This window comes from Lagenorhynchus albirostris, chromosome 20 (genome assembly GCF_949774975.1).
Source record: "Lagenorhynchus albirostris chromosome 20, mLagAlb1.1, whole genome shotgun sequence".
NCBI classification, from domain to species: Eukaryota; Metazoa; Chordata; class Mammalia; order Artiodactyla; family Delphinidae; genus Lagenorhynchus; species Lagenorhynchus albirostris.
The window spans coordinates 41,140,821-41,165,312 of record NC_083114.1 but is presented as its reverse complement, the minus strand read 5'-3'; the positions used below and the strand labels follow the sequence as shown (position 1 = coordinate 41,165,312).

The 24,492-nt window shown below is 46.1% G+C and overlaps 1 protein-coding gene and 1 pseudogene across 2 annotated transcripts in view; one reads left to right on the top strand and one right to left on the bottom strand.

Moving 5' to 3' along the window:
• The window catches only part of EZH1 (enhancer of zeste 1 polycomb repressive complex 2 subunit), a 32,539-nt gene that overhangs the window by 7,667 nt on the left and 380 nt on the right, over window positions 1-24,492 (top strand). Inside the window, exons 2-21 of one of the 2 annotated variants that reach the window (XM_060134802.1) lie at window positions 4,250-4,340; window positions 4,939-5,059; window positions 5,184-5,312; window positions 6,190-6,309; window positions 7,709-7,829; window positions 9,569-9,745; window positions 10,836-10,938; window positions 11,399-11,562; window positions 11,947-12,038; window positions 14,291-14,471; window positions 14,720-14,916; window positions 16,667-16,758; window positions 17,682-17,722; window positions 18,203-18,328; window positions 19,343-19,521; window positions 20,014-20,109; window positions 20,520-20,601; window positions 21,063-21,143; window positions 21,561-21,645; window positions 21,929-24,337. In XM_060134802.1, the coding sequence (XP_059990785.1) occupies window positions 4,943-5,059; window positions 5,184-5,312; window positions 6,190-6,309; window positions 7,709-7,829; window positions 9,569-9,745; window positions 10,836-10,938; window positions 11,399-11,562; window positions 11,947-12,038; window positions 14,291-14,471; window positions 14,720-14,916; window positions 16,667-16,758; window positions 17,682-17,722; window positions 18,203-18,328; window positions 19,343-19,521; window positions 20,014-20,109; window positions 20,520-20,601; window positions 21,063-21,143; window positions 21,561-21,645; window positions 21,929-21,989 (2,244 nt within the window). In that variant the 5' untranslated portion in view covers window positions 4,250-4,340; window positions 4,939-4,942 and the 3' untranslated portion in view covers window positions 21,990-24,337. Of the gene's footprint in view, window positions 1-4,249; window positions 4,341-4,938; window positions 5,060-5,183; window positions 5,313-6,189; window positions 6,310-7,708; window positions 7,830-9,568; window positions 9,746-10,835; window positions 10,939-11,398; window positions 11,563-11,946; window positions 12,039-14,290; window positions 14,472-14,719; window positions 14,917-16,666; window positions 16,759-17,681; window positions 17,723-18,202; window positions 18,329-19,342; window positions 19,522-20,013; window positions 20,110-20,519; window positions 20,602-21,062; window positions 21,144-21,560; window positions 21,646-21,928; window positions 24,338-24,492 lie in introns of those variants that run through there. The other variant, XM_060134803.1, reaches the window with a different exon arrangement.
• Window positions 1,154-1,700, bottom strand: LOC132511561 (eukaryotic translation initiation factor 1-like; annotated as a pseudogene).

The window sequence follows — 24,492 nt, the reverse complement described above, 5'->3', positions numbered from 1 at the left end:
GCAACTAAGCCCGTGTGCCACAACTACTGAGCCTGTGCTCTGGAGCCCGCAAGGCACAACTACTGAGCCCACGTGCCACAACTACTGAAGCCCGTGTGCCTAGAGCCTGTGCTCCGCACCAAGAAGCCACCGCAATGAGAAGCCCGCACACCGCAACGAAGAGTAGCCCCCGCTTGACGCAACTAAAGAAAGCCCGCGTGCAGCAACGAAGACCCAATGCAGCCAAATAAATAAATAAATAGAAATAGTGCCATTAATTATTAGACTGTTGTGGTGTGCTCACAGTCATCTCTTTTGGCAGACTGTAGGAGATCACATTTCAGCTATAACTCCTTTTGTAATAAAAATAGTGATGTTTTCCTGTGGCCATCTCCTCTAAGAAATCTACACACACACACGCACGCACGCACGCACGCACGCACGCACACACCCTAGCAGCTGTGGATTCTTCTTTTCCATTACTTGGCCTCCATTTTTACCCTTTTTTCTTTCTTCTCTTTTTTTTGTTTCTGAAAAGTTTTATTTAAATAAGGGTTTAAATACAATACATAACATTAAAACTGAAGGAAAAAAAGTTTGTTACTTCATGTGGCATTGGGCAGTTGTTGCTAGTAAGTTGCGAGCTCTACAGCTACATGACTGATACATCGGTTTGAAATTTGTTCCCTTGTCAAAAGTTTAAAAAAAAAAAAGTTTAACTCTGATAGAAGGTTGGCCTCACATTCTAGTTTGTACATCAATCAGCTAGGATATGTCTGGTCAAAAAGACCTTGGTGGCAAGCCAGATGTCCTGTCACCTCAATAGAAGGAAGGTGGCTGCTCTAAGCTCTGCCCACCTGGTCACGTTGGAGATACCACGGGATCTTTCCCCTGATGATCAAAGACTCCCTCTAGCAGTACAGCTGCTGTCGCTGCCTCACCCCATCCTCCACTCTCAGCTTCACCGAGGGCTGTTCAGGTGGCGACATTCTCTTAGGGCAGGGAACTCTGTAGAGGGATTGCTGAGGAGCTTCTGGCCAGACATAGCCGCCTGTGATCTTGGGGCTCTGGACTTGGCTGAAACATCACCGTTATTGCTTTGTTTCAGGCCGGACACTGCCAGGTGCCTACTGCTTGACCTCTGTTTAAATGAGGGACTTCAAGACTAGACAGCATGGCTCTTTTCAGTTTATTGCATGAAGGAGTTACACTAGTCCAAGTTAAAAGCAGACCCCAAATGGTTACATTACACAAGCTGTGAGGTTTTTAAACTTGTGACAAGGGACAGGAGGAAAATTCTACTCATTGCAAGGAAATCCTCACTTAAGCTTCAGTGAGCCAGGAGCACTTAAAACCCATGAACCTTCAGCTGATCGTCCTTAGCCAGTCCAGTCTCTACGAGGAACTGGCATATGTTCTTGCGCTGGTCACCCTGTAGCTGAATTACTTCTCCATATTCTGGACGCTCAATTACAGTTCCATCGCAGGCAAATTTCTTCTGAAACGCCATCACTAGTTTCTTTTTATCGTAATCATCAGCTATCCCTTGGACAGTAGTAAGGGTCTTCCTGCCATTTCTCTGTTAAATTCTTAGATGGCTATAATCCTCAGCGGCAGCAGGAAGCAGATCATCACCCATACTGGCATCAGCAAAGGGGTCGAAAGAGTGGAGGTTCTGGATAGTGGACATACCATATGATTCCTTTTCCTTGGTGGAAACGACCTGCACCTGCGTAAGACAGAAGACGGCGGGTTGCGGGGACGGAGCGTCAGGAAGCGAGGGGGCTCGAGGGGAGGCTGCTGAGTCCTCGGCTGCGGCTCAATGATTGGGACCCTTTCCTTCCTTCCTTCCTTCCTTCCTTCCTTCCTTCCTTCCTTCCTTCCTTCCTTCCTTCCTTCCTTCCTTCCTTCCTTCCTTCCTTCTTCTCTCCCTTTCTCTCTCTTTCCTTTTCTTTTTTTTAGCTGTGCTGCATGGCTTGCACGATCTTAGTTCCCTGACCAGGGATCGAACCCCAGGCCTTGGCAGTGAAAATGCAGAGTCCTAACCACTGACCACCAGGGGATTCCTGGTCTCCAGTTTTAAATGGATGGAGCAACCTACCTTAAGCTTACTGTTTCAAAAAGGGAAATGAGTGGGAGTTCCCTGGTGGTCCAGCGGTTAAGACTCCACGCACCCAATGCAGGGGACCTGGGTTCGATCTCTGGTTAGGGAACTAGATCCTGGGTTAGGGAACTAGATCCCGCATGCTGCAACTAAGGCCCAACGCAGCCAAACAAACAAATAAATAAATAAATATATATATATATTTTTAAAGGGGAGGGCTTCCCTGGTGGTGCAGTGGTTGAGAGTCTGCCTGCCGATGCAGGGGACACGGGTTCGTGCCCCAGTCCGGGAAGATCCCACATGCCGCGGAGCGCTAGGCTAGGTCCGTGAGCCATGGCCGCTGAGCCTGCGCGTCCGGAGCCTGTACTCTGCAACGGGAGAGGCCACAACAGTGAGAGGCCCGCGTAACTAAAAAAAAAAAAAAAAAAAAAAAAAAAAAGGGCTTCCCTGGTGGCGCGGTGGTTATGAATCCGCCTGCCAATGCAGGGGACACAGGTTCGAGCCCTGGTCAGGGAAGATCCCACATGCCTCGGAGCAACTAAGCCCATGTGCCACAACTACTGAGCCTGCGCTGTAGAGCCCAAGAGCCACAACTACTGAAGCCCACGCGCCTAGAGCCCGTGCTCCGCAGCAAGAGAAGCCACCACAATGAGAAGCCCACGCACCGCAACAAAGAGTAGCCCCCACTCACCGCAGCTAAAGAAAGCTTGCGCGCAGCAATGAAGACCCAACGCAGCCAAAAATAAAGAAATTTCTGAAAAAAATTTTAAAAAATGAAAAAAAGGGGAAAATGAGTTCCAAAGGGAATGGGAGAGGGATTGCAGTACAAAACCAATTGTTTGGGTCATGTGGGGCTCGATAAGGGTAACCTAAGGTTTCTTAGGGAGGCATTTTGTCCTAGATTTGAATCATTTTTTCATTTCCTAAAGCAGATTATTATTAAGCTTGTTCAGGGCAGAAATTATATGAGCAACTGCTTAATATTACATGTGAGCAGGGTGTATGTTCTTAAATGGTTTTTTCATTCTAAAAAAGAGTCCCTCTTTTGGTCCCCATTCCATAGTGGCATGAGAAGTACTTAAAAGATGTAGGAAGAAGAGAGATGCTGTAATTTATAGGAAAGAAATTCAGGTCTGCTTAATTTTTGTTATAACCCAGCACCGTAGTACCTTAGCTTCTGGGATTCAAATTCTTAGGTTATGGTATTGTCGTTGTTAAATTCCCTTCCGCCAGAGAGATAATATTTAACTCACAGAGAATTCTGTTTTTAAGAGCTTGAATCACTTGATTGCTTTAACAGTAAACACAGTGAGTCTGTCTGCTTCTTTGCTATTCTGCCCTTACTTCATTTATCCTTTAAGTTTAACATAGCATTACACCAATCCGTCTGGTTCTTTAAATGAAACATTCAGATATAGTCCTCTTGAAGTCCAGTAGCATGAGATATAATTATGATCTGGTGGTGGCATATGTGTGTCAGTGGGTTAAATTTTGCTGTTTTCTTGTCTGTGCTGTCATTTCTTATGGGTGAAAACAGGTAATTTAAAAATGCTTCTAGGGGACTTCCCTGGCGGTCCAGTGGTTAAACCTCTGCACTTCCGCTGCAAGGGACACAAGTTCGATCCCTGGTCGGGGAACTAAGATCCCACATGCCGCATGATGCAGACAAATAAATAAATAAAATGCTTCTAAACTTTAGTTTCTGTTTCAAATTTTGGCTCTTCATAGCTCCTTGTAATGTTTTTAGAAATATAGAATGTTAGGTGAAATAAATAGACTTCGTTCTCCAGGAAACCTAAGTAGTTGATGTAGAATGAAAACATAACCTTGCAGATTTTATTGAATTTTTATATGCACTTAATATTTGTTCTTTCTCTAAAATATTAATTTTTGGGCCTGCTGGCTGAGCCTAGAAATTGGTGCAGAAAAGCACACTTGGTAATTGTGAGAATATATTTGTATGTATGACTGGAAGGATAGAATTCAATAAAATAAAGCACACTTCTCAAATGGCATCAAGTATTATTAGGACCTGACTTATATGCAGATACAGTGGTAGCAGAGACCTCAAAGTCTTCATAGTTCTTAGGGAGCATCCTACTGAGGGAATCAGGGTCTAAACATGCTCCACTGACTTGAAACCACTGTCTATTCTCTTTTGAAAAGCTGAACATTTGTTTGGCCTTTGTGTCTTGCCATTCCTCTGAAGAACAGAAGACACCTGTAAAACTATACCCTTTGCCCTGCATTCTACGAGGTAGGTAGAGTGTGGTACAATAAGTACTTCTTTAAAACTGTGAACCTTAATTCAAACACTGCCCCCCCCAAAAAAGTGATCTGCAATGTTATATATTTCCATGTGTCTTGATTTGGAGATAAGATTATGCTGTTGTCATATCCGACCTTTATCGCTAGGCATGTGGTAGATTTAGGCAGTTTGGCGGGTGTAGTTTTATCCTGTGGGTGGATCTTTCCACGAAGCTCTTTGATATTAACTTAGTTCTTGCTAAACATTTCTCTTAATAAGGTAGTGGGTAGACTTCCAAATTTCCAAGTAATCCAAGTTCCTAAATATCTGTGAAAGAACTTCTTGAGAGCTAAATTAAAAACAAGGTACCACAGGAGGACAGAGGCTAAGCTTGTGGGTAATCACACCAGAAATTGCTGGTATGAAATCTTTTCTTAATTGGAAGTTTCTGTTGAACTCATAGATTTGGGTTCTTTAAGCTTATGTTTTTATGACTAAACGTAACGGGAATGAAAGCATAATTGACCATGTTTATTTGAATTTGTGGAATGCTTCATTTCCAGGCAGTTGAATGCTATTTGTCATCTCTGCCTCTCTTTGATTACAGCAAAATGGATATACCAAACCCCCCAACTTCCAAATGTATCACTTACTGGAAGAGGAAAGTTAAATCTGAATACATGCGACTTCGGCAACTTAAACGGCTTCAGGCGAATATGGGTGCAAAGGTAAAAATACTTCTTAACTGAAAGGTTATGTATTTTAACATATTGATCCAATATGGAGGGGTTGGATTTCTTTTTTCTTAGTCTTCTCTTGAAATCCTAACAGTTTTTTCTTTGGCTCTGCTAGGCTCTGTATGTAGCAAATTTTGCAAAAGTTCAAGAAAAAACCCAGATCCTCAATGAAGAATGGAAGAAGCTTCGTGTCCAACCTGTTCAGTTGATGAAGCCTGTGAGTGGGCATCCTTTTCTCAAAAAGGTACTTCCAGTGTCTAAGCTCAGCCTTCCTCTCTTCCTTGAACTTAAGGGTTTTTTTCTGTATTTGTGATATTAGAAAATAAGGATAATGGATACAGCTACTGTAGTCATCTTTGAATAACTGGGATGGTAATTGTTCTCCTCAGTTAATGAGTATAATCATGAGTTTTTCATAGAAAAATAAGACATTTACTGTCTACCATCCTGGGCTCTGTATACAAGCTTCAAAGCAGCCTTTTTTGTGTCTTGTTTGGCACCTCCACTACTTTGAAATTGGGAAAGGAATGCCATGGATAATGGATAGGAGTATATTGATCAAAGGGACATCCCTTTCTGTAAACTAAAAAATCATCCTAGTTTCTTATAGAGATAATATTTTTTAAATATAAAAAGCAGATAGTTTATTGAGAGCAACTTTCTTTCCCAAAGCAGAATGTGACTGTAATCTCTCTACTACTTTGCTTCCCCCTGTACTGTCCCCATCAAGCTATGCAGCTAAGTTGATATCCACTGTCTTAAAGTTTAGGTCTTCAGGAAAACTTCCTTATCTTCCTCCTTATCTCCCAGGACTCTCAGAGGCCCTTTGCTGTTGGGTTCAGCCCAAGGAGACCAACAGTTTTAGATTGAGATAAACATCAGTTGAGTGTGGGAGGCACTGTGCTGGGATGTGTGGGATGCACAGGTGAATAAGAGACAGTTCCTGCTTTCCACAGGTTTACACTTGAGTTGTTCCTTTTAGGAGCTGATTGTTACAAAACCCTCAGCTTATTAATTTGTAAGAAGTAGAAGGCTACTGGGATCATTTTGGAAGGAAACTCCAATTCTCTCTTGGGCTGTGTGCTTGCCCTTCCCTTTCCATGTCATTTCTTATATTTCAGTGTACCATAGAGAGCATTTTCCCGGGATTTGCAAGCCAGCATATGTTAATGAGGTCTCTGAACACAGTTGCGTTGGTTCCCATCATGTATTCCTGGTCCCCTCTCCAGCAGAACTTTATGGTACGTATTGAAAGTACCGTGGTGATTGTTTAAACTTAATGATTTTTTTTTTAATGTTGATATGTTGGCACTCCTCTCAGGGTAAATATTGTCAGAATATACTTAACAAAGCTTGGACCTGCAGAGCAGAATGTTTTTGTAATTTATTGACTCTGAAAAACACATATTGCAAGTTGTTCTAACTTGTTAGATTTTGTGCTCTCTGAAGTGTACCTCAGAATTGATGCTGGTTCTTTTTTGAATGAAAGAGACTGGGCAAGAGTCCAATTTTCCTTTACTGCCTTGGCCCAATTTTATAACATTATGTGCAGTTAAATGCAGTCTAAATCAGACACTTCTTTCAGCAGGTTGACAACTCCCTGCTGATGGAACAATCCTTTCTTAATCCCCTAAAGGCAAGATGCTATGAAAGCAACTAAGATAACAGAGGTGCACATGGATCTACAGTCCTTTCATCTGCGCCTTTATGCTGACTCCTACTAGGATTATTTGTGGTTCTGATAATCAGTCCTCTGTAAATATCATGGCAATCGCTTATCATGCCTGGTGACAGATAGCAGTTCTGCTGACTGGAATAGGGTTTAGGTTTACAGAAGGAAATCATCTCTTAGAAGAAAACTTCAGAGTAATTTTACCTGATAGTTGGAGAACTAAGAATGACCATTCTCTGCTGAACCAAAAAATAAAATAAGATAAAATAAAATAAAATAGAATAAAATAAAAATGATCCATTAGTATTGTTTATTGCTAGAAAATATACATAGCTTGTACTGCAATTGACTTTAGATTCCCACTGAGTGTGAGTAATTTGAATTGTAATCATAATTTTTCATTATGTTTATCCGAGGTTAGTCTTAGTCTATATAATAGAATATACAAATACTTTATGGTTGCCAGTTTCTGTTATAAACATTCCAGTTATACTGCAGATTATACTCTTGGAAGCCTTCCTTTCATCTGTCTCTCCACTTATGAGAAGAATTAGAATTGAAGACCTTTTAGGCTGTTGTTTATGTGATATTTGTACCTATTTCACAATGATGTTTAGTGGGTAAAATGACGTAATAGATGGAATCACTGTGAAAAAGAAATGTGCTGTCACATTCTAGATGTTGGTGAAAATATCATTGTTAATATCCAGCTTAACATTTGGTAGTTAATATTCTCCAATAGTAAAACTGACTTCTTTTTTTCTTCCAAGAGTAGCATTACCCCCTTCCATTTGAGGTTTTGTTGGCAAAACAAAATGGCCAGTCTTTAAAATGTAGTTAACTTTGTAACCAAAGGCATTTTCAGGGGCTTCAAGGCAGCAAAAAAGGCTTGGCAAAGGTTCCTTTAAACAGGAAAGAGGAGCTTCACAGTGGATTCATGGAATGAATCACATCTGCTTTGATTTCAGGTAGAAGATGAGACAGTTTTGTGCAATATTCCCTACATGGGAGATGAGGTGAAAGAAGAAGATGAGACTTTCATTGAGGAGCTGATCAATAACTACGATGGCAAAGTGCACGGTGAAGAAGGTAGTGGCGCTGGGCTCCTGGACTTTGTTAGGATGGTGCCTCTTATCTGATGCAGCATTGTCTTGCTTTTATCTGCTGCCTCATGGTGGATACACTGAAGAGTATTTCAATGTCACCACGTGGCTGGGAGTAAACATTTTATATTACCAACACCCCTGTTCAATTTTAAAAGGAGTTGGGGGAATTCCCTGATGGTCCAGTGGTTAGGACTCCGAGCTCTCACTGCCAGGGACCCGGGTTCAATCCCTGGTTGGGGAACTAAGATCCCGCAAGCCACGTGGCATGGCCAAAAAAAGGAGATGGGACATAAAAGTAATCAGTGGCTAGAGAGAAAGTTTAGTGAACAAATAAGTTTGATCTTAGGAGTTTTCCATAAATCCATCCAAGGCTGTTTTGTTCTTTGTTTCCCTTTCTGTGAGACTGGCAATGAGTATAACCTCTTAGATCCAGATACCCCCTGGATCTCCCAGAAGTTGGTTATAATATTCTGACTTTCTTAAAAGTGTTACCAAACCAAACTTGGGTCTGCTTGTCCGCATGTAGTAAAGCCAATCTTCTGACACCAGGTTGGGGTGAAGGAAAGTACGGCATTTATTGTAGGGTGCCAAGCAAGGAGAAAAGGCAGGCCATGCCCAAAGGACCGGAACTCCCTGATGGCTTTCACAGGAGGGGTTTTAAAGGCAATGTGATGAAGGGGCCGCAGGGCGCATGATCAGCTGGTGCCCAATGCTTGGATTGGTTGGCATCAGGGTGAAATTTCAAGCATCATCAACTTTCTGGTTTCAGCCAGTCTAGGGTCTGCATACTTGTGGTCAGCAGTTTTCCTCTGGTGGGGGTCTGCGTTTTGTAAGACAACTTAGGAACATGTGTCAGGTCTGTATCTATATCTTTCGGGGAACTGGGACTACGGTGGTTCTCCTACGTTGTAGGTTTATAGTCTAAACTGTTACCAGTTTCCTGGCCCAACAGCTATCCTTTGTTTCTGCATCTTCACATTTCCTAATCGTTACCTCTTGAGCCAGTCTTTTGGTGACTCAGGGAAGACCTGGGAGACTAAAGCAAAAGCCTTTTACTTCAAAGGACAGGGACACGGTGGCTTGTATACGATTTCAAAAGCAAGTCATTTGTATTTAGTTGTAGTTCTAGAAAAGGCGTTAGTGTGTACGAAGGGGAGATAGGGAGAGACTCTCCATGGACTCGCAAACCAATAGCCTCACCTGATCTTTTGACGATTGTGGGTGCTGCTGTGATGCTGTTGAAATGCATTATTTATACACAGTGCCCCCTAGTGTTCAGAGGCTTTATCCTAAGTTGTGGTATAACCCCATATATTGATAGTATGATTTTTTAAACAAGTATGCTGTCTTTTGATTCAAAGAAGTCACTACTGACCCATCAGCAGCAAAACCAAGTACATTTTCATTTTATCATCTTCCTCTGTCCCATTTGTATTGTTGGAACACTTTTGTGATATTTTGGACCATAAATACAGGTTGATATTACTGAGGAAGTGAAGACCCCAGTAAAAAGAAAGCCCATAACTGGATTTCCCACTCTAGCCAGCTGAACTGTTGCAGTTGTATGAGCCAATCCAATTATTGTAATTCTCTGGTTGTCCACATAAAAATGTACATATATTATCTATCTGGGTCTCAGGAGTGAACACAGGACAATCTTCCTAGGAGGACTAATGGACTATAAAATGACCACTGCTCATCCGTCTAAATCTTATATTTCAGAGATGATTCCCGGGTCTGTCCTGATTAGTGATGCTGTTTTCTTGGAGTTGGTAGATGCTCTGAATCAATACTCCGATGAGGAGGAAGAAGGGCACAACGACACCTCAGATGGAAAGCAAGATGACAGCAAAGAGGATCTGCCAGTAACAAGAAAGAGAAAACGACATGCTATTGAAGGTGAATAGCGCGACTTCCCAATTCCACCGTGAAAGTGACAGTGAGAGGGAGGAAGGCAAAAACAGAAGTTTATTGCTTATTAAAGGCTGTTGGTGCTTCTCATTGGTCCACTGAAAAGGAAAATGTGCTCACTGACTAATGGTTTAAGATAGCTGTGATCTAGCTGAAGAAGAAAGTAGGAGAACTTAGACAGTCATCATTGTGCATTTCTAATTATAAAAATAGTGTCTTTGGAAAATACGGAAAATTATAAAGAAGAAAATAAAATTACCCTGTTGTGCTGCTGCCTAGAAATAACCAGTATTAATATTTCCTTCTAGACTTAAAAAATGTATATATATAAATATACATATGTACACCTAAAATGGGTACAATAGTATATATCAATTATACCTCAATTTTTTAAAAGTACATATGTAAATTAACATACATATGTGGTATATGAAATTGGTGTCACGCCACATATGTGTGTATACCCATACATAATTTTATACCCCTTATTTATTTAATCTTATACATCATGAGCATTTTCCCATGTTAGTCAATATTTAATTAATTTCACATTTAATTATACTTTATGTTATCTAATTATACTGTATGTCTAGACACAGTGTCTCTCTCTTGTTATAACGAAGTTATAGTATCTATCTTGTTCTTCAGCATCAATATCATGGTGGGGTCCTTCTGCACTCAGGTCTCTCCATAAAAACTTCTGTTTTCGCCTCCAGATTCTGTCTGGGACTGTGGATTTTTTTTTTTGGCCACACCACACAGCTTGTGGGATATTAGTTCCCCGACCAGGCCCTCGGCAGTGAAAGCTCAGAGTCCTAACCACTAGAGCGCCAGGGAATTCCCCTGGACTGTGGATTTTGTTGTTAACACGTAGATGAATCTGATTTCCTTATTTACTGGTGGCCTATTAGATAGGTCCAGGTAGCACTGACCTTCTTTATGTATTCCTAAACCGTCAATGGTTAGGTTAACAGAGCAGCTCTAATCAAAATGCCGTGACAAAAGGAGAAACGATCGAATAGCTTTGTTTGCATATTCTGATTATGGCACTCAGGAACTTTTTGTCTTTCTAATTCAGGCAACAAAAAGAGTTCCAAGAAACAGTTCCCAAATGACATGATCTTCAGTGCGATTGCCTCAATGTTCCCTGAAAATGGTGTCCCAGATGACATGAAGGAGAGGTAGGGAAAGCTGCCCCCTGCAGGCCATGTAGAGCACCGGGGGGCGGGGGGAAACTTTCATACAAGCTTGTTTTTGGTTAATAAAAAGCCCCATTTCTGGTGAGTGCATTATGATTGGCCTACACTTCTGATTATCTCTGAATGCCCATTCCCATATTAAGGGACATCGTTTGCTGGCTTTTAAGTAAGTCTGGGCAGAGAAGTTTAAAGATTTTGCCACTTTTCTGGAGAGTTACTCCAGCACCATATTTATCAAATCTTTGCCTCCCTTTACTTTCAGACACACGCCGAGCCCAGCATAATTACAGTGGTGAACCCACTTGGTTATACATCAAGACCTATAAAAAAACGCCCATTCTCCCTTGGCAGACCATTCGCGATGACTGTCACTACTCAGTGTGCATTTTCTCAGTGCAAACATTCCCTTGGAAGGAACTCTCACCTCTCTTTTCTTAACTAGGTATCGAGAGCTCACAGAGATGTCAGACCCCAATGCACTGCCCCCTCAGTGCACACCCAACATCGATGGCCCCAATGCTAAGTCCGTGCAGCGGGAGCAGTCCCTGCACTCCTTCCACACGCTCTTCTGCCGGCGCTGCTTTAAATACGACTGCTTCCTTCACCGTGAGTGGGGCGACCCTGAAATGCTCTCCTGTTTTCCATCCCCAGCCACCGTTTCCTTCTCTTTATTTCAGTTTATCCGATAGAGTTCCCGGCTTCTGATCTGATGATGGTTTTACAAAGGGCCCATTCTATTTTCTCTTTTTCAGTTATAGTGCAGTGTGCTTTGCATGGTCAGGACAGAATAACCAGCAACACAGTTGTCCCCGAGTACCCCCTAGCTTTGGAAGAAGTGTGTTGATGTCAGAAATGATTTGGTTTTGTGCACCTTGATGATAGCTGTTTATATTTAAATTCTCCTGCAGTAGCTCCCTAATTCAATTTTGTTCCTCCCCCTCCTGTCAAGTGGATGAACCATTGGCAACAGGACAGTTTTGTGTTTTCCAGCTTTTCATGCCACCCCTAATGTATATAAACGCAAGAACAAAGAAATCAAGATTGAGCCAGAACCATGTGGCACAGACTGCTTCCTTTTGCTGGTACGTTTTTAAGCTGTTCTGCCATTGTTAAACTTTGTTGAAAACTGAGCAGGAAATGGTCCTTGGGCTTTCTACCCCAGGAAACACAAACCAAGTGAACTGGTACATAGCACCCTGGGGGTCACACAGTACAGATGAAACATGGCTTCTGCTCTTAAGGAGCTCCCAGTTACTGCAGCAGTAGGACTGTGAAGTTAGTCTTGTGGAGCGAGGTTTGAAGAACATTGAAGACCTTCTCGCTCTAAATATCAGCTACTCAGATTTCAGAGTCTGAAACTGTGTTGTTTGAACTGGAGCTGTATGTGTGTGTGAGACACCATTTTCTTTGCTGTCTCCCTTTAAATGCATATAAATGTAGGAGGAATAACACGTGAAGGTGCTGATGTCTTATGTGAGTTAATCAACCAGATGGACCCTTCCCCGATGGACAGACCTCATGCAGCGGCATAAAGTCTCCTGCATTCATGTGGGGAGGCGGTACACTGAGAGCTCGAAGGGAATAGGTTCAGTTGGACTTGCCAAAGACACAGTTCTGCTTTCTACACAACAGGGTGAGCTTAGGTAAAGAATAAAATACCTTGATAAAATTTCTGCTACCAATTAAAATGAGGTTATACAGCCAAGTGCCTCTGGGACCATCTTTAGTGGGATAATAGAAGGAAGATGGTAGAGAGTTTCACTGGATAAAAATCTGGAAAATGTGCCATATGGTAAAGCAAAAGAATAAATAGACTTTGTCTGATTTATTTTTTCCGTAATATGTATTAACGCTTTCCTACGTGTCAAGCAGTAGGCTGGCCCTTAACATATATTATCTTATTTTCATGCTTATAACAACATCTTGAGGTGGAGAAACTATAGGTTATAAAAGTTACATATTTTGCCTCAAGATTGTTACTATGTCAGTGGTGTGGCAGTGAGGAAACTCAAGCTCTGGTCTAACTCCACAGTCCATGCTTTTTTGTTTTTAACACCATGTTATGTCAACATACCAGCATTTATATAACTCAGAAGGACATTGCCCTCTCCACAGTAGTTTTCCTGGAATCTTGTGTATGTCACATCGTAGCATAGGCCCTTAATATCAGATTCAATTAAATTCAAAACTTCTCTCTTGGCATTTCTTTTAGGGCCTTCTGAATATCCTTAGTAATGGTAAACCTTTATCCTTTACTTGTAGATTTAGTTTTCAGAAACAGCTAGAAATCTTTGGAAACCAAGTCTGGTGAGAAGACAGATGATCAAGCTGAATGATGTTATTTGGTCTTTAAAAAAAAACAAAACAAAACCCCACAATAAACGTAGCTATAAAGTAACAAAACAGTATTCTTCCAAGTTTAAAATACTGACTTGGAGGGAAGTTCCAAAATTAAGTAGGAATATTATACAAATTCAGGGATTATACATTTTCTTATTGAAACAGAGACCGTGTGGTTAAATGTAAAGAAGAGTAAGGCCTGGAGACCAAGAGCCCTGATTCTTGTACCTACTCTGGAATACTAACTACATGCTCTCAGCAGGTCCCTTCCCCTCTCTGAACCTCATTTTCTTTCTTTCTTTTCTTTTTTTTTCTGGCTGCTTTGGGTCTCTGTTGCTGCGCGCGGGCTTTTCTCTAGTTGCGGCAAGCGGGGGCTACTCTTCTTCGCTGCAGTGCCCCAGCTTCTCATTACGGTGGCTTCCCTTGTTGCAGAGCATGGGCTCGGCACGGGCTTCAGTAGTTGTGGCATGTGGGCCCTAAAGAGCACAGGCTTCAGTATTTGCGGCACGTGGGCTCAATAGTTGTGGCGCATGGGCTTAGTTGCTCCGCGGCATGTGAGATCTTCCCGGACCAGGGATCGAACCCGTATCCCCTGCATTGGCAGGCGGATTCTCAGCCACTGCACCACCAGGGAAGTCCCTGAACCTCATTTTCTCATCTACAGGAGAATGTGTTCTCAGATTCCAGACAGCTAGCATGCAAATGAACGTAAGATACAACTCACCAGACAGTTGAAGATGCATAGATGCATTGATTATATCTTTCTAAAGATTATTTTATAGGGCAGCTCTTTTGTGAAGAGGTATAAGTTTGTAAGCTTTAGAATGTTAAGAAACTATCATGTGGTCATACTTATGTGGTACAGAGAAAAGAAAGAAAAAGAAAAAGCATTGTTGTAAGTAAGCCCAGATATTGAAGATAGTTTGTGATGACGGGAACAACGTGGTGGCTCTGGGCCTGGTTCTGTTTCCTAACTGTGACACGGCCATTGCAGGAAGGAGCAAAGGAGTATGCCATGCTCCACAACCCTCGCTCCAAGTGCTCCGGGCGTCGCCGGCGAAGGCACCACGTGGTCAGTGCTTCCTGTTCCAACACTTCAGCCTCTGCTGTGGCTGAGACCAAAGAAGGGGACAGTGACAGGGACACTGGCAATGACTGGGCCTCCAGTTCTTCAGGTACGGTGAACAGAAAATGATCTCTTCTTTCCACACAAGGTAAACCCAGGATCATTGCCTAACACCTAACATCACTACCTTTTAAAATTGTTCATTCTTTCCACGTGTTCACCTGTAAGCAGTAAGGACAGGGAACATTTTTGTTCCTAACGATTCTGCCTTTAGAATGAAGTACTGAGTCTGTGGCACACCACTGATGACAACTGAACTCCACCTTCTTCTGTTTCTCTTATTTCTTCCTTTCTTAGAGGCTAACTCTCGCTGTCAGACCCCCACGAAACAGAAGGCTAGTCCGGCCCCACCTCAGCTCTGTGTAGTGGAAGCGCCCTCGGAGCCTGTGGAGTGGACCGGGGCTGAAGAATCTCTTTTTCGAGTCTTTCACGGCACCTACTTCAACAACTTCTGTTCAATAGCCAGGCTTCTGGGGACTAAGACGTGCAAACAGGTACTGTCTGAAAGGAACAAGAACAAGTTGCTACTCTGGTGGCCCTTTTGCCTTTTTTTTTTGGCTGCCTTGGGTCTTCGTTGCTGCGTGCGGACTTTCTCTTGTTGTGGTGCGCGGGCTTCTCATTGCGGTAGCTTCTCTTGTTGCGGAGCATGGGCTCTAGGCGTGCGGGCGTCAGTAGTTGTGGCGTGTGGGCTCAGTGGTTTGTGGCTCATGGGCTCTAGAGCGCAGGCTCAGTAGTTGTGGCGCACGGTCTTAGTTGCTCTGCGGCATGTGGGATCTTCCTGGACCAGGGATCGAACCTGTGTCCCCTGCATTGGCAAGTGGATTCTTAACCACTGCGACACCAGGGAAGTCCCCTTTTTGCCATTTTGTGAGACTGCCCGTCTGGACAAAAGCTTTCTAAGGCTCAGTCCTTCATGAGCCTGTGCTTCTGGGCCATGAGGTGGGTTCCCCAAACATGGGGCCTCCTGCGAATGCCAGGCCTAGCAAGGTTTGGGGATCTGCTCTCCTTGCTGAATTCTTATTTCTGTCTCTAGCCACTCTCTACCTCTTCTGGATGTTTCTACCCTCTTCAGCTTTTTTTTTTTTTTTGGTTCCTGCCTTTCTTTCTAAATGTGGACCCATTTCCTAGAAGGGACTCCTGGGTCTTTCTGCGGATCTTCTTAGCTTGCATTTCCACTGCTGCTCCTGCTTCTGTAGCTGCAGCTGCCCCCACCCCACCCCACCCACCCATCAGTCTTCTCAGTTGCTTTATTCTTCAAATGTGGAATCATCAGATTTTCTAAATATGACCCCTGAGAGCTGGGCCTGGAACTTGTCATCTCACTCAGATCGTCTGTAGAATCACAATCTGATAGCAGCTGCTGATACTCTGGAGGCAGGAAAAGCCTGCGGTGAGAAGACAGACTGAAGCACAGGGACAGGGAGTCAGGCGTTAGGGCCAAACTGTCCAAACAGGAACGCCAGAGCTTGAGCCCTGCTCGCGTAGCTCCCTACCTTCTGAAAGTGTCTCTGTGACGTGTTCTTCATGCTCCCTCTACTTAGAACAAATAGAACCGTGAGCTGAAGCGCCGTTTGCTTTCATCTTGGAGCTCACATCTATTTCCCCAAGGCACAGGTTTTCTTGACCTAAAAATCTGCAGAAATGTGTGCAAAACCATTTTTGTGTGTATTTTCCCGAGAAGAAGATTCATAGTTTTCACGGAATCTCAAGAGGGCCTATAACCAAAAAGGAGAAGAAAAAGCTGAAAACGAACGCTCTAAGGGAAGCAGCACTTTGAACGGGAACCAGCCTTCCTGAAATGCCGTCCTACTGAAATAGTCAAGGCTCTGACATCTTTACGCCAACAGAGGGAGCTAGTGCTTAGCCGGGTGGTACCTCTGGTCACGTCAGACTCAGTCACACAAGATACACGGTGCTGCCCTTCCTAAGAAGAGGCAGATACTGTTGGTAAGAATCGGCCCACTCAGGGCTTGGTAGGCAAAGCAGTAGATGAAAGCTACTGACCAGGAAAACTGTACCTGTACTCAGTATTTCTCCTTCTCGAATCAGGATAAACACTTAAGAATTAACTGCAGAGCCAGTAACCCAATGTCCCAGGGCCACTCTATCTCTCCCTACTGAAGATGCTCCGTCATCGGCCTGTGCGCTCTCCAGAACTCTCCCAAGCCCAGCACCGGGCTGGGTCACTTATCTGACCACTCAGCTCAAGGAGAAGTGACAGGTCCTGTTGGATTTCTCTTCCAGGTCTTCCAGTTCGCAGTCAAAGAATCACTTATCCTGAAGCTGCCAACAGATGAGCTCATGAACCCCTCACAGAAGAAGAAGAGAAAGCACAGGCAAGGGTCGGACAGAGGGCTTTCTATGGCCGGGCTGTCCCTGTGCTCTGACCTCCCCTAGGACTTCCCTGCTGCCTCCCTCTTCAGCCACTGCCCATCAGTTCAGCATCACCCAGCGGGGGGCCAGCCTTCTCAGTGCTCCCTGTGGGTCTGTGCCTTGGACCAGCCCTTCCCTTGTCCCTCGATGCTGTGGACCATGAAATAACTGGTTTTCCATCTAAGCTCCCGACCAGTAGGATGTGAGCTAGCCTCGTGGCTCCACCCTGAGGCCATTTATTCTCACTGGCTGTTAGTTACCACTGTGCCCACTTCTCAGCTCTGACCGGAGTTTTTTTTTGTCTTTGGTTTTTTTGTTTTTGGCATTTGTGTTGTTTTTCTAAGCTGCATAACAACACTGCCTTCTAGCTAGTCTTTGCTTAGGGTTGGAAGGTTTTTTTTGTCTTTTGGTTTTGTGTGTGTGTGTCTGACACTCTGCCTGGCTTTATTCCCCAAGGAACTGACACCAGTTCTAGATGTAGAAGGAAATCCCTGTGTCTTCTCCCTTTCAACCTCCCCGTCCTGAAATGCCCCCACATCTCCACCTCCCCAAAGAGAGGGAGGGCAGGGGAGAGGAGACGGGGAGAAACGATAGCATTTTAATAGACGTAGAGGGTTGGGTTTTGTTTTGCATCTGGTTTTTGTTCTTTTACGTATGTTTGTTTATTGAGAGGGGTGTTGTTCATGTCTAAATCCTGAGGCATAGGCCAGCTGCAGGTAGGATGGACTCCAGCTTCCGTGGACCAACGTCCAGGCCTCCTGTGAAGGGATTTGGGGAGGATCCCCAGTCATCAGACCGCAGTCCCTCAGAGCAGGTCATGTTATCACTTACCCGAATCTGCAGAGTTCCCCAGGGCCATGACCCTGAGCTGTACCATCTCTTGCAGGCTGTGGGCTGCTCACTGCAGGAAAATTCAGCTGAAGAAAGGTAAGTTCCACCAGGGTGATCCGCTCAGGTTGCAGCCTGTGGCCGCCCCTCCCGCTGCCCCACCCACGGCTGCACTTGTTGACCCGGCACGGCCTCCGCACACATCGCAGGTCCCCCTGCAGCAGCTGAGAACAGCTCAGCCCCTCACTGCAGCTGAGAAGACCTCTTAGGAGGTAGAGTCACAGGCCTGTGGTCTCTGACTTTCATCATGGGCCATTTGCCAGGTTTTAGGCTTTGTTTAGTGTTTAAAATAGCTGCCCTGTGATTGGACCATTTCCACACTCTCCCCACAAAGCAACTCACACCACTGTAGCTTATGAACCATCACCTGTGATTGCTTCTCACTTCAGGTGCTAAATGTGTGTCCAAGGTTATGATCAGAACAAGCCTCCTTTGAATGGGGGCAACTGGACCCTTGGGAGGGAGGGCAGCTTGGGAGTGTGGGCACAGCAGTGTCCTGTCTGTTCTTTTCTCTCCTAGATAACTCCTCCACCCAAGTGTACAACTACCAGCCCTGTGACCACCCAGACCGGCCCTGTGACAGCACCTGCCCCTGCATCATGACTCAGAATTTCTGTGAGAAGTTCTGCCAGTGCAACCCTGACTGTAAGAGTTCTCCGTTTGCTGCAATAGTCGGCCTCAGCATCCTAGGTTTCCCTCCGCTCCGGCCCCCACCCCCCCAGGCCCTTTGCTGCTTACGGGCCTTCTCATATTCTCCTTGCTGTGTTTGAAGCATTCTCCAGGGAAAACAAGATACTTAAGATCTGGAAAAAACATTTTTTAAAAACCCTGATGTGTATGATTTTAAAAGCAACAATTACACAGAAATCAGCTGCTTTTCCAGCTTCACCTTTCAGGGCAGCATTAAGAAACAGGGGAATCTTTTTCCTTAAAGTGCAAAAACACAGCCTCCCTATCCAGGATATTGTTTTACAATGTATACAGGTTACAGTTCTGTGTGTGTCTGTTTTAGTCTCATATCTGGAGTTTTAGCATCAGGTCAGTCTGGATGTCAGCAGAGTGTGGAACAGAGGCTCAGAGTGCTTCTCTCTCACGTCTTATCCCCGCGTGCCCTCCTCCACTCAAGGCTGAGCAGTATGAAGGCAGCCCCCAGAGCTTGCAGACCTTGGTGCCCAGGCAGTTGTGCTGGAAGCACCTCGTAACCCAGAGCAGATATCCATCCTAACCACAGTGGAGGGATGGGTGTTCATGCTGGGAGGAGTGGAGGAGGATGATAGAATGGATGCATTCTGAAAATGATTCTTGTTTTGGTAGTGAGGATTTACCAGTGAAGAGCACTGATTTCTTCTTCTCTGGGGCACTCTCCACCTCCCTTCCAAATTCTACTAACAAAGCAGGGGAGAGCATTGTTAGGGAATCTCTGGGAAACACATCTCCAGAGTCAAAGCTGCTTTTCTGACTTACAGGCATGAATGTTGGTAGGCACTCCATTTTCTCTGAAAAACACTTGAGTATGTGATTATTGGGAAGGCAGCTTCTCTCCTCTGTTGCCACATACCCTTGAACCCATAACATGGACTTCCCTGCTGTCCCTTGAGTCAAACCCGAGCCCCAGCACTAGGCTGCTTCTCTCTCTACCCTCGCCTGCACCCTGCACAGGTCAGAATCGCTTTCCCGGCTGTCGCTGCAAGACCCAGTGCAACACCAAGCAGTGCCCGTGCTACCTGGCGGTGCGAGAGTGCGACCCCGACCTGTGTCTCACCTGTGGGGCCTCGGAGCACTGGGACTGCAAGGTGGTCTCCTGTAAGAACTGCAGCATCCAGCGTGGCCTCAAGAAGGTGAGGGCTTTTCCCAGGACTCGGGGCCAGATGGAGTGGGAAGGACCGACGGTCCGAGTGGCCCTTTTCTACTGGTTCCTTAGGCAGTTTGTACACCAGTGTCAGTAAATCCTAACAGACACACGCTTTCTGAGTTAATCAAGTGTTTGGTCCCCTTGAGGGATTAGAAAAATGATCCCCTGACCTGGCCAGGCTGAGAGGAGCAGAGAGGAGGGCCATATCGTTGACATTGTCTGTTTTTACTGGACACCCACAGTGAGTTCCATGGGCTCAGGCCCAGGAGGTCCCTAGGGCTAGAGGAAGGGGTGTCATATCTCCTTTCACCACCTCCCACCAGAACACAATGACTTAGAGCCTTTTCTGTTTTCAGATCCTCTTACAGTTACTAGCTCTTTCCACCCTGCTCCCCGCAGCACACATGCACGTCCAGCACACATCCCCCACTGGCTCACACACGCCCTGTAGTCTGAGGTTTGACTCCCTCTTCCCCAGCACCTGCTGCTGGCCCCCTCAGATGTGGCCGGATGGGGTACCTTCATTAAGGAGTCTGTGCAGAAGAACGAATTCATTTCTGAATACTGTGGTGAGGTGAGTGCTATCGGTTTGGCCCACATTCTTATCTGGGGAGATACTGATGAGAAACCCTGATTTTCTGTGGGCCAGACTTCTGTGAATTAATCTCTAAATAACTCAGCTGAGTTCTCATGTGGCCTCTCAGGGGATGCCACAGAACGGTTTGCAGTCCTGAAACAAACCACTCTTTCTTGGGCTTTTTGGCAAGTCAGGCTACTCAAGGGGTGCGGGCAGGAGACTCTGGTCAGCCTTAGTGCTGGTCAGCCTGGGTGGGTGGGGATTGGGAGGAAAGAAGCCGAGCTGTCCGTCCGACGATTCTCATCGTGGTCCTCAATAAGCCCCCTCCCAGCCCTTTCTAGAGGCAGGGTGTGGTGCCCTGAACAGACAGCCACATCCCCCTGTTTGTTCCTTGTCTGTCTCTGCAGCTCATCTCTCAGGATGAGGCTGATCGACGAGGGAAGGTCTATGACAAGTACATGTCCAGCTTCCTCTTCAACCTCAACAACGGTAGGGAGGCTCTCTCGCATCCCCAGGTGGTCTCGGGCAGGTCTTGCTACCACATTCCCCTGGTCGTAGTACAGGTTCACGTCAGCTCTGAGTCTTCCAGCAGATGCTCAGAGCACAGCGGTGAAACTGAACTCAGAGACTCCATGAGCCATAGTTCACTGGCTTTGGGAGAACCTCCATTTCCGGGTTGTGTTTGTATTCAGAGCACCGAGCACTTACACCTCAGAAATCTCCCTCCCCAGTAGATGGGAGGGGAGGTGTGTGCTTCCAGCAAGAAGAGGGGCACCCACGGGGAGCGCTTCCACACGAGGCTGGTTTCTAGCTCCTGTGGGTGTGCTGGCTTCAGAGGCCCCCCTGCATTGTATTGTTTCTGTTACAGTTTAGTTGATTTCAGACTCAGGCTCAGGAAGCTGTAGAGTTGCCTGGTGAGCTCATGGTCTTCCTTGGTTTACTTTATACAGATTTTGTAGTGGACGCTACCCGGAAAGGAAACAAAATTCGATTTGCAAACCATTCAGTGAACCCCAACTGTTACGCCAAAGGTGAGCTCCCGGTAACCTGGGAGGTGGGGTGGGAGGTGGATGCTTCATTTACTATGATTTCTATCCATTATTCAGTTTTTTTCACAGCTGAGTTATTTCTTTGTCCAAAGATAATCATGACTCACGTCTGGTATCATTTTGAGCCTCTCTCTCTCAGTTTTTCAGTCTGCTTTTTTCACTGGATACGCTATAAACATTTTCCCCAAAACATGAATCTTTTAAAGATAATTCTTTCCCCCTGTCACTGGCCAGAATAACAGATCTAAAAGCAGAGAGACAACTACCTTCATTGAGTACTTTCTAACTCCACTTCATGTATGTTTCCACTGGGAATTTGGAGAAAATCAGCCCAGACTCACTACTGACTGTTGACTTGGAGTTAAGTAGAAATCTAGCCTTGGGTTTATCCTGTTTCAGTGGTCATGGTGAATGGGGATCATCGGATTGGGATCTTCGCCAAGAGGGCGATTCAGGCTGGTGAAGAGCTCTTCTTCGATTACAGGTGAGGCAGCCAGGAGTAGTCCTAGGGAAGTGACCCTAGAGGTATAAGGGGTGGCTGTTGAAACTGATTTGGGGGCTTAAGGTGAGCGATATGGATGAAGGAGAAGATCTCATGGTGGGCAAGGCTTTTTCTTTGTTCTGATCTCTGATGCCTTGCCTCAGAAGTGGGAGCCTTGTAAGCTGCTGGTAGGGAGTGGGAGGGGAAGTGAAACGGGAGGGGACTCCTTATTTTCAATCCCAAAAGCCTTGCTAGTAACCTGGTTCCTCCTCCTGCTTTGGGACAGGTACAGCCAAGCTGATGCCCTCAAGTACGTGGGGATCGAGAGGGAGACCGATGTCCTTTAGGCCTCCTGGGCCCCTCGCCAGCACTTATGGTAGCGGCACTGTCCTGCTTTCATGCACACACCACTGCTGCCCCAGTTTCCTGCACTATGTGTCTCCCACACCGAGAAACCCCTACCCGCTCCCTCTGTAGTGAGGCCTCAGCTGTGTCCAGCGGGGACAAAACTGTCTCAGTGAGAGGGGAGACAGAGGCAGCTAGGGCTTGAGCTCCCAGGAGAGAGTTGCACAAGTGGGAGACCGACCTCAGGCCTCGGAGGAAGAGAGCACAGGCTGGGGGCGGGTGACTTACGCTTGAGTTCTCATCAGCTACCCAGGCTGTGGGCCTCAGGAGTTAACTTGGACGGTTCCTAACAAGCATTACCCTAACTTTCCAAATCAAGGGTCCTTCTGTAGTTGGGTTGCCAGCATATCTCTCTGTGGTCCTAAGACCTGGAGAGGACAGGCTAAGTGAAGTTTGGTACCTGGAGCTTATGAGTGGTCAGGGTTAAAGGCGAGCCTGGCGGGCAGCACAGACCGAACTCAGAGGGGAGATGGGTCATCTTACTACCTCTTTCCTCCTGACAGGCTTCAAACTGAAAGAGTGTGGGTTCTAAGTAAAGATATTCAATGCTGGGAGAAGGAAAGCTGAGTGCCATCCTTCCACAGGCAGAGAGTGAGAACCAGCCTGACGACAGTAATTAAACTGCTAAGCTTGGGGCCCAGCAGGCTTTGAGAAACCTTCTCTGTGTACTCTGGAGATGGATAGACACGTTTTCAGATTCCCGGGAGCAGGTACCAGTGCCCTGTCAGCCCCTTCCAAAGTTCTGGCTTAGCGGCTGCAGGCAGGCATTACGCCACCACTGAAGAACGGGGGTGGGGGGCGGGGGTCTGCAGCCTGGGTGTGATGCTCTGGTTCCCTGCAGATGTAGTTGTCTTCAGGCCTCTCATTCCCCTTAGAGGCTGGGAGCCACTCTTGCTCCTCTCTTCCGGGTACAGGGGTGCAGGCCTGGACTAGAGCGGGGGGAGGTTAGTGGTTGATTACTTTCCTGTCTGTAGCCCCTGCTGTTGGAAAGGACAGTATGTGTTCGGAGGTGGGCAAGGAGCTCCCAAATTGCACGTGTTTGGGGTGGCGTCGCGCATGCGGTGCAGGCCGGCAGAGGGTATCTGAAGTGTCGAGAAGCAGGCCGGCCGCCTGCGCCAGCGCACGACGCCGTTCTTTCTGGGATTCACGCAAAGCACTTTATGTCCTTTAGAAGGTCTATAGATTGAGGCGGAGCTTGAGCTGAGGTCTCTGGGGTCCCTGCCCAAATCTCGTTCCTGAGGGAGGAGGGGGAAGGAGACAGTGGAAGACTCTCCTTCAGTTCTGTCTTATGTCATGGTGGAGGCAGGAGGAGCTGCCTTGAAACAGAAGAACTGAGTGAGAATGGCGCCAGCTCTGAGAGCCGCCCCTGTGTCAACAGCTGGTGCTGAGCTGCAGGGAACAAGGAGCATTGTGCTGGGGAAAAAGACATGGGCAGGTACAGACTGGCCTAGGGAGTGTTAGGTACGGGAGCGGGCTTCTCCCTTCTCTCTGGGGAATTAGAGCCTCTCTTCCCCAGTCTGTGTTGACCACCCCCTTCCTCTAACCCCACTGGCTGTCCCCTGAAGCAAGGAGTAGGGTTCCCTCTGGCCAAACTGTCACCTAGAGATTTTTGTGGAACGTGCATGCACGCACGTGCGTGCACACACACACACACACACACACACATACACACACTCACATCCTCTCACTCACCACACTTGTGGGCACACATGCAGCCAGCACTGAGCACACGCCTAGCTAGTTCCTGACAGAAGCCTCTTTCCACCAGACTGGGCCAGCCCCCACTATGATTCTGAAATCTACACCTGCTGTGGTCTGTATGCATTGTGTATAGGGGACACCCTCTAGCTGGACTGTGGGCTCCAAATTACTCATAAATTATAGGGAAAAACCAGAGGCAGATGAAGGAGGAAGAGTTAGGGCTGTCTGAAATGCCGGGGGCTGGCTATAAGGAGAAGATGGGGGGAAAATTACATCCAGCCTTTGAGAGGCTAGGCTGACCCCACCCTTCCCTCCGTGTACAGAATCACTGTGGTTGATCCCCTCCCCCAGTGTCAGACCACTACTACTGCTGTTCCTCCAGCATTCCCGTCCTTATCCCCTGCTGTCCCCCACCTTTGAATGACGGGTCTTAACCCCTCCCCCTCAGACATGTAATGATGGATGGAGCAAGGTGGTGGGGACCGGCGGGGGGAGGCTGGTATATGTGCGGCTCTATTGCCAGTGAATTTCACGCACTTTAAAGTCCTGTGGCTTGTGACCTCTTATCTGAATAAAGTGGTAGAATCCATTTTGGCAAGTTGTGTACTGTGTGCTTCGGGGTCCGGGGACGGACCCTGGAAGGATCCAGGGATGGTGGTACAGGGGCAGCTCGGGCTGAAGCTGTAGCATTCTGATCTCCGCTTGTCCACGGAGATCTGGGGTTGGGGGAGATCTGGGGTAGGG